At 34.9% G+C, this 10,000-nt stretch overlaps 1 protein-coding gene across 1 annotated transcript in view; it reads right to left on the reverse strand.

Annotated features, from left to right (window-relative positions):
* Nucleotides 1-498: 498 nt before the first annotated feature.
* Nucleotides 499-10,000, reverse strand: part of ppa1a (inorganic pyrophosphatase 1a) — a 13,436-nt gene continuing 3,934 nt past the window's right edge. The window contains exons 4-11 of the mRNA XM_081392190.1: nt 7,772-7,891; nt 7,388-7,474; nt 5,637-5,763; nt 5,435-5,562; nt 4,467-4,552; nt 3,262-3,331; nt 1,593-1,632; nt 499-754 (exon numbers count right to left, since the gene is read on the reverse strand). Of these exons, the coding sequence (XP_081248316.1) occupies nt 732-754; nt 1,593-1,632; nt 3,262-3,331; nt 4,467-4,552; nt 5,435-5,562; nt 5,637-5,763; nt 7,388-7,474; nt 7,772-7,891 (681 nt within the window). The 3' untranslated portion in view covers nt 499-731. The remainder of the gene's footprint in view (nt 755-1,592; nt 1,633-3,261; nt 3,332-4,466; nt 4,553-5,434; nt 5,563-5,636; nt 5,764-7,387; nt 7,475-7,771; nt 7,892-10,000) is intronic.

Below are 10,000 nucleotides of genomic sequence, written 5' to 3' on the forward strand. Positions count from 1 at the left end.
CTGATCAAATAAACGCAGCCTTGATAAGCATTAGAGACTTATTTCAAAAATATAAAAAAACGTAATGTTTCCAAACTTTTGACCCATATGGCTGAATATACAATTAAGGGCATTTTTACTCTAAATCTTAAACATATTCCGTCTTCATATCATGTTAAAACATCATTCGCATGTCCTGTAATAAAACTCTCATCTGCCTTAATCAACCTTAAAGTGGATTTTAATTTGATTTTGTGTGATAGTAACGACAAGCCCAAAATCACCTTTGGACATTTCAAACACAACAGATGCTGTTGCCATGGTGATGGTGCATAAAGTCCAGAATAACATCATCATGTTAGAAACAATTACCTGTTGAACCACGATCAGGTATACTTATAGCGCAGTGAATATAATATGCTACAATTAGATGTTCCTTTAACACACAAATTACCATAGATGAGGAAGAAAACATGTTTCCTATTTCAGTAAAAGTTTGTAAGAACACAGAGAGTTTGTAAAGTCACATCATTTTATTCTGATTCACAGTTTGCATTAAAAGGTCCACATATTCATACGGTGTTATATGTGCACAGACTGTCTAACATCCCATCTTTTCCTAGACCTCTACAACTTCATAAATCAAGCTATACAGCGTTTATCAGTAGCCTAACTAATACAATATATAGCAGAAATATTGATGGATTCGTCCTAGTTCCCGTCACAGTCCGCTGATGATCTTCTTTGTCTGTTTAGTAATAGAACCATTTATCAACTAGAAAGAGAGAGAAAAAAAGATTTCATTATTTATTCATATGAAGCGTCTGACAGAATCCATATAGAACTTTTTCTTCTAAGAATGTGTGGAATGATTGTGAAAGATTTCCAGGCCTTTAAATTTGATAAGAAACTGATACACGTCACAGTCCTGAATGCTTGAATCTGATTGGTTGACGAACGTTCTAAGGAAACGCACGGCTAAAGTAGTTCCAGCAGGTCTTGACCGCATTACAGTTCCATATCACTTCGCCACATGAGTTCGGTTATTTCAAAGGTCTTTACAGCTGACAACAACAAAATAACCGAAACCCACAACGACAGTGACCAAGCAAATAAATATGATGAACAATAGGATAAAAAAAAGACAAATTATTTTCATGTTTTGTGCCACAAAATTACTTTTTATTATGTTCAGAAAGCACATAGGCCTACTCTCTTTCTCCCGCTCAAACACACACACACACACACACACACACACACACACACACATAGAGTAGTACTGTTGAAAGACGCACATACTGAGGTAATTCACACACGCTTAATCTCCCTCTCTAATAACTGCATTAGTCTACTATCAGTGGCTGAAGCCTAAAATGTCACATTGGAATTAGCAAAGGAGGTTTGGGATGAGATGCGTAAGAAAGTAGTCCTCCGCTTCGCGTCGTGGCCGCACCTCGGATGTGCATTATTTACTAATACTTCAACGGCCCGTCGTCAATTGTTCCATACATAATGACTTATTTTACTGTTACTATCATCTGTTGATCAGAAGGCAGAGCTCAAATCCCTAGTTTTCGGTCGTGGATCATCAGACTGCAGGACGGATCACTCACCTGAGCTGGGCACGGGCTCTGGCTCACCGTAAGGACGAGCCTGGGAACACAAGGCAGATTATTATTTCCTACAGGAATAATTCAACACAAAATGACGATAGAGCGATGATGATGACGTCGAAACCGCCACTGCGTCCCTCGGGATATTTAATTTACGAGTAAAATAAAGTCCGTTAAGCATAACTTGTCATATTTTGACATTGACATAAATTACACACAACTATCGAAAACACGATTTTTTAAAGCTGTTATGTTTATTTAAAAATACAAATATATATGTTTCTAATACAGTAAGTAAGTAAGAACATTTTGGGTGCGAGTATGCAAAGGTTCAAGTATAGTCAACTTATGTTTACCACAGACTTTATTTTACTCAGAGTCCCCATGAAAACCCAAGTTTTGTCAGCCTTACTGCTATGTATAAGCTAGTGCTCCAAAACAATGACAAAATACGCATTTAGAAGATGTAAGCATTTAAAACTTAGTCTCTCATTTTTGCCAGTATGGATCAATGATTTTGATGACATCTCTCTGCACTTCAGCTTCTCATCAAATTTTCTGTCCAATCAGATGCTCGCTAGAATCTGAAGCTCCGCCCCAACACTATAAATAGACGTTGAAGGGTTGAAATTTGTTCACACATTCACTGTTTTCGACATGCATGCTGAATAGTGCACTATATAGGGGATAGGAAAGGATTCAGACAGTGTAAATATGCTTTCCATTGTGGCGAATGAAGTGTGGTTTCACGTTAGTGTCGCGCAAACCTCCGGTCTAGAGACACGATAGCACAGAGCGGGTCATGTGATCGAGTCGCCACAACAGAAAACGTATCGGACCCCATTTGGGCGAGCTGTGAAATAAACCAAACGCTATTGGCTATTTTTAAAAAGGGGGAGGAGCTGTTCGATATGCCCCGCCCCTCTCTTCCTGTTTCAGTGGAAATGACGTCAACGCATTGAATAATGCTTTTCAACAAGGCAGTTCAGTGGGACTTTAAAAACCTATATAGGTAAATCTTGTGGCGGGTTTTGACGTCACTCTATTCTCTATTCATCGCTTACTTTCTGTGTTTCAGTGCAGAATCTCATGGAGAAGAACCTGCTCACAAACATCTCTGGACAAACCAGGCGAGTGACGTTCGACATTTCAGCAAATAATGATGATGACTTAAAACACGTGCAATTGTTTCCTTAACCAGCTGTTTTTGACTTGATTAAACACATTAAAAATGGCTTGGTTGGTATAAATTAGGTTGATTTAGAAATATTACATCATATTTTTGACTTGAATAGAACCAGTTAAACTTTTTTCCCCCCAGTGAATTCATACAAAACTATCTTATGACTTCAGGAGTATATTGCGGCAGAAGTGTGTTAAGACTTTAAATGAGACTTTAACGAGTCTCTTATGATGATTTATTCTCTTTTTTCGACTTGTTTAAATCGACACGATGGCGAGTAAATGACTGACATTTAATTTTTGGGTGAGACTTTAATCAGACCATTGACGAGACTATTAGACTCTCACCGCACTCTTCAGTCAAAGTGATTTTTATATAATTTGCAATTGCATGATTATTAAATCCAAACAGACCCCAGGCAATTATAATGCTGTGTGTGTGTGTGTGTGTGTGTGTGTGACAGAAGAGTTGATAGAAAACACTCACTGAATCGACAATGGCTTTGGCTTCGGCGCCGGACACGCAGAAGGGACTGTCGGAGACACAGGTGTTCACACTGCATTTGAAACAAAGCGTAACATTGAAATATGATCAAAGCTAAATTCTCATTCTGTCTCGAGTCACTGAAGGTGATGTGAACTAAACCAACCCAGACGATCAGCTGCTGAAGTCTAATATCTGATCTCACAGTCTAACACCTTCGGAAAGCTGGACGACACGACTCTCAATCACAGCGTTTTCATCTCAAATGCATGCTTCATATTGAATACCTGTTGCGTGAAGCCCAAATGGCCAAAAGCAATACATTCAAGTGGTGCCTATACGTTTGTCAAGTGTATATTAAAAGGAAAAGCCATAATAACTGCCTTCCTTTTATCGAATCCTTCACATTTGGATCTAAAATGCTCCCTATGTATGTAGACAGCACACAATATGCTTTAAAACAAAGCTTTCAAAAGGAGGTTTCAGTGAACAGAACCGAAAATGATTTTTTCCCCCACAATTTTTCTTTTGTGGAATGGAAAAATTCCATGGATTATCATTGTCTTTCTTTATTGCTATAGCAAAAAAAGAAAAAAAATTGTGAAAAATGTTTTTTTTTTTTTTTCAAAAATGAATTTGAGGTTAATTTTCACTAAAAAAATGAATTCATTACTTGATTTAAATGAAGTGAAAATTTTATGCATTTCATTCAAACGAGATCAGTTTAGTTGGATCAACACAATTTAGTTGAATTAGGTCAAATTAATTGACTTAATTGCATGTATTTTACTGCCGGACACGTTAACACTGTTTTCTCTCATATTGATCCTCCAGAATCTGCTCAGACACATTCACAGAAGAGGATGTGTTTCCCAGGCATGATCGCGGCCGCAGAGAACGACCCCTATAGAATAAAGCGACAAACACATTCACAACACGTACGAGTCTGTGTGTGAGCTCAGACGGACGGCCGGGAGAATGTGAGTGTGTGAATGTGAGAGGCTTGTCAATTACATCTGTCCTCTTTTATCAGGCAAAAGAGAACATCTCGAACCCTGTCTAGAAATAAACATCACTTGTCATTGGGTGATATGTTCACTTTTAGTGCGACATCTCAGAGACTGAACAGAATGACTCATCTGAGCAGTTCTGTGTTGATTATAGTTTGAGCTAAAGCTAAATTATAGACCGACTGCGTGCCGTCTCACCAGTTCAGTTCTCCAGCGTCTGTTTTCCTGGAGATTAGAGCTTTCCAGAAGCTATGAGTGTCCTTGATTGTTTTAATTGCAAAATCCTGCAGACCATAAATAAGAAAAGACATTTTTAAAACATTTAAAATATGCATTGGCTAGATTTTTTTGCATTAAAAAACAAAACAAAAACGAAAACTAATAATTTAAAACAGATATATTTGCATTTAAAGCATTTAAAAATGAAAAAAAAATTGTTTACTAAAGATTAACATTTTAAAACATCTAAGAACTTGTATACTGTATTTGCTCATTTTAAAAGCATTTAAAAATAAAAGTATTTAGTGTATTTACTTCAAATACAATTTTTAAAACATAGAGAAAATATATAGGCTAGTATATTAGCTAATTATAAAATATTTTAAAATAGAAATATTTACTAAATATATTTTCAAAAATTTCTCATTTTGATGCAGTTTAAAACAAAAATTGATTCAGTATATTTACTAAAAATAATATAGAGGATATATAGCTAGTAGATCAAATATTTAGAAAAATAGTATATTTACTAAATATTTAATATTTAAAAAAATAAAAATAAAATTTGTATATTTATTAAAAAATAAACATTTAAAACCATTTAAGAAAATACATAGTATATATTTACTAATTTAAGCATTTAAAACCAAAAATGATTTTATATATTTACTAAAACCATTTTAAAAAAAGATATCAAAAACAAAAAATACAATAAAAACAGTTCAAAACATTAAAATAAAAACTTTTACATCCTCTAAATAGAGTGTTCTGTTCTATGTGGTTGCCAGTTTTAAGGTGTTCTTTGTGAGACACACTAATCTCAAATCTGTGAGAAAAATTTAAATGACATGCTTGAATTCTCTTGCCTTGATGGCATGGAGAGAAAAATGTCTTGATTATGAGCCATCAGGGAGAAGTCATTAATTAAATGTCATCTGCTGTCTCACCCTGTTCTTAAATTCACCATTGAAGGCAAACTGGTTTTCCGGCTTCCCATCAGGCACTTTATACATCTTGAACCAATCAAGTGTGGCCTGCAGGAATCCAGGCTTGAGTCTGCGCACGTCCTCGATGTCTGTGAACGACAGAACTCGCTGAGATTGAACATCACACTCATTATTACAGATGCAGAAGGTAAAGGTCTCAAACCGTTGAAGTCTTCAGCCTCCGGGTCCTCCACGTTTATAACAATGACCTTCCAGTCGGTTTCTCCTTCGTCTATGAGCGCCAGAGTCCCCAACACCTTCACACGGATGACTTCCCCTCGAGAGCAGACCTGCACGCACACACACACACACACACACACACACACACACACACACACACACACGAGGACGAGCAGGCATGCTTACTTCAGGATTTAGATTGAGAATGATTCCCAAATGCATCTTTCAGATCAAAGTCGACTTGGTTTTTTTTTTTTATGATTTTCTCACAAATCAAACGTCACTGTGGATCAACAGCAACTTTTACTCTACAAAACATCCGTTTCCAGCTGATAAAACACTTCAGAGAGCAAAGCAGAAATTCACAACTATAGAAATGACTTTTAAGATGTTAAGTTTATTAAGTCTAATTTCCATTACTTGTGCTTGAATTAATTTTGGTATCTGATGTTGATTTAATTTTATTTATAACTTTCATAATTGATCAGATTGAACGTGTGTTATTTACTATCATTATAATTATTTAATTTAGTATCTGATGTTGATTTAATTTAATTTTTAATTTGATATATACAGTATATAATAAACATTTAATAATATAATTATATATATGTATATATATATATATATATATAAATAAAATGTAAGTGTGTTATTTTCTATTATTATAATTATTTAATTTAGTATATTGATTTAATAGAATTATATATATACGTGTATATATATATATATAAATTCATATTTAATAATATAGTATTTATTTTATATTTATATATATTACTAATATTATATATATACATATATATAATAAGTGTGTTATTTACTATTATTATAATTAAATATATATATATATAATTTAAATAAGTGTGTTATTTACTATTATATATATTTAATTTAGTATCTGATGTTGATTTCATTTCAATTTGTAATTAAATATAAATAATATTTAAATAAGTGTTTTATTTACCATTATAATTATTTTTTAATTTAGTATCTGATGTTGATTTAATTTAATTTTTTGTTTTTTATATAAAGTATATAATAAACATTTAATAATATAATATTTTATATATATATATATATATATATATATATATATATATATATTTAATAATATAGTATTTATTTTATTTTATATTTATATATATTATTTATATTAATTTATATTATTTACTATATAAGTGTATTATAATAAAATAATTAAATATATATATATATAATTTAAATAAGTGTTATTTACTATTATATATATTTAATTTAGTATCTGATGTTGATTTCATTTCAATTTGTAATTAAATATAAATAATATTTAAATAAGTGTTTTATTTACCATTATAATTATTTTTTAATTTAGTATCTGATGCTGATTTCATTTATTTTTTTATTTTTTATATAAAGTATATAATAAACATTTAATATAATATTATATATATATATATATATATATATAAAATAATATGGTATTTATTTTATTTTATATTTATATATATTATTTATATTAATGTATATTATTTACTTATATAAGTGTGTTATTATTATAATAAAATTAATAAATATGTGTGTATATATATATATATATATATATATATATATATATATATATATATATATACATAATTTTAATATTTTATTTTTTAATTTAGTATCTGATGTTGATTTAATTCACTTTTGGAATTATATATGACAGGAAATCAGTTCCAAGGTTTGAATGAGTTTCTGACTCAGGTCTTTTACCTTATTCCCAATGTCACAGATATCGATGGGATCGTTATCGCCACAGCATCCCGTGTCTCCGTCCCGGTGGCCTGGATCCTCCCATGTCTGGACAAGATGAGAAATAAACTGTCCATTAATTCAGTATTTCTGAGCGTGTCACTCATGCGAATGCACGCACTGATGTGTCTGAGGCGAGCTCTGCCGGAGCTGATAACGTTCCCTCAGTAACGCCTCGGGACAAATATTTCTGCCTGCTTGGGTTGCCATTTAAATGTGCATGAAATTCCTCTCTCTAAACTCGCTCATGCATGAAGCTCTCTTTTCCCTGGAGCTTTTCCACACTTTATATTGTGCATGCTTCACTTTAAGCGTATTGAAGAGCCTTTGGATGTGAACGCAAACCTGAGGAATCGCTCCGTAGTTCCAGATGTAGCCCTTATGAGGAAAAACGTTGCTAACATAGCGTAGATTCCCCTTCTTCACGTCCTGCTTCAGTGGATTGAGGGGATCTTTAGTGGCGATCTGGAGAAACGAGAGCAACATTTCAGAATTAACTCCCCTTATTTCATTATAAAACCCGTTTGACGTTCTTCTCCCATAGAATGTCAAACAGAATGTAAACACTGCTCAGAAATTAGATGGCGGTTTATACTGTACTGTCAAAACATTTTGGGGGCAAATATGGACAAACCCAAACGTTGGGTTAAAAATGTAATAAAAAAAAAATAACCCAACGGCTGGGTTTACGTCCATATTTGACCCAAAGTTGGGTTGAAACATACAGAACCACACTGAACAGGGCGTTTTCACACCTGAGAGTCCGCACCAAAGTTCATGTTTTGATACATTATACATTCGGTTAGTTTTGGTTTGGTTTCACATGGCAATTATGTAAGCGCACTAAAGAACTTTACATGACGTAGGCCTACTCGCGTTCTGTCGTCATCATCTATGTGGCCTGCATCTTGACATTGATTGGTTTGTAAACGGATGTGCGTCTGACGTCAGCGAGTTGTCAAGTCGGCGGGAAACTTTGACAAGGATGGGAAGTTGACAGTGTGAGTGAATCAGTCCGTGAACGATTGCCTTTGAACATGTAATTTGAAGTGCATCTCGTTTAATACTACATCATTTATACTTGAAAGCACTTTTTGATCATTTAGGGGTTTGTTCTGTTACTTATTCTTTGTTTTTATTCTGCTTTTGGGATGTTCGTTGTCGTGAATTAGGCCTATCCTTTTCAGTTCAGTTGTTCCTCTATACCTGAAACTCAGATAAAGGAACCATCGCGCAAAAAAGGCAAGAATGATGATGATGATGAAGATCTGCTGCATTCCCCTTTAGCCATGATGATGATAATAACATCACCCAAGTCCGTCATTAATGTAAAGGCATTGAAGAAGTGAAGGTATCAGTCGAATTTCTGGCAGAAGAAATTAAAGATGTTAAGGGGAATGTGGAGCGAGTTGATAAGCGAGTGACAAATGCTGAAGGACGAATCTGTGAATTGGAGAATAAAGTACAGGATCTCTCCAGAGACAAAAAGAGATGGACTCTGCGGCTCCACCGTTTACCCGAACAACCAGGAGAAAACATCAGGCAGAAAGTTCTGGGTATATGCGAGGCATGCAAGATAAATCTCATGAGTTAATTGATGTGGTTCATCGTTTGGGAAGAGTGAGGAGCGACGGGGTCAATAAAAAACCTCACGGAATTATTCTTCAGTTCACAATGCACAATGTTATTTTCGGGATGCTCTCTGGAAAGCCGCAAAGAACTCTCCTTATCTTGCTACGCACCACTTGCGTTTCAAAGAAGACTTGTCCCCATAGACAGTATATAAACTGGACACAGCGAGGATTCAACGGAGACAAATGAAGTCAATTAGAAGCACTAACTTCCTGATGGCTGAGCGACTGCGCAGACTCACACTGAGCTTGACGACGTAGATGTGACGTGAGCGACCCGTCTGTCTTCTAGCAGCTGTGCCGAGAGAAATCTGAATCATTCCCTTCCGAGACTTGCAGAGACGGAGAGTGTGAGTAGGAGCTGTCCATGAGATAGGAGCAGGAGTAACTTTTGCTAAGTATTCTGATTAATTACTTTGTCACTTTGCCTCCACGTCCCCCCGATCGCCCGCGAGCTTCTCCTCCTGTCCATACGGTAATCTCTCTACTGCGCGACAGAGAGTCGCGTGGTTATGACGCAATCGTTAGCCTATTTTTTACAAAAACTGCTTCTACGGGGCCATAACGTAAGATACAAGGTAATGGAGCCTTTTATACATTTTCGTGTTTCTTTATAAATAAATAATGGACAAATGGAGTCTTTAAACGCCTCAGATGTAAAGTTATTCGCTGTCAAAGTGACGCCAAAATGAATGGGAGTCGATGGAATGCTAACAGCAGGTGGGGGTCCGCTAGCCAATGGCGGTGCCCGGGGAAGCTTCAGTTTTTTCTGAAAGATTACCCCCTTGTTTAGGCTACGCGGGAACCACCGGAACACTCTGTAAATGTTCTGAAAGTCCGAACCATACAGAAAACGCTTTAATTTTCGAACCATCATCACGAACCAAACCTTTGTTCAGTTTGATCCGGACCGAGACTACCTCTTTTCATCTGACCAAATTTG

Source organism: Scardinius erythrophthalmus, assembly GCF_964197995.2.
Source record: "Scardinius erythrophthalmus genome assembly, chromosome: 18".
Taxonomy (NCBI): domain Eukaryota; kingdom Metazoa; phylum Chordata; class Actinopteri; order Cypriniformes; family Leuciscidae; genus Scardinius; species Scardinius erythrophthalmus.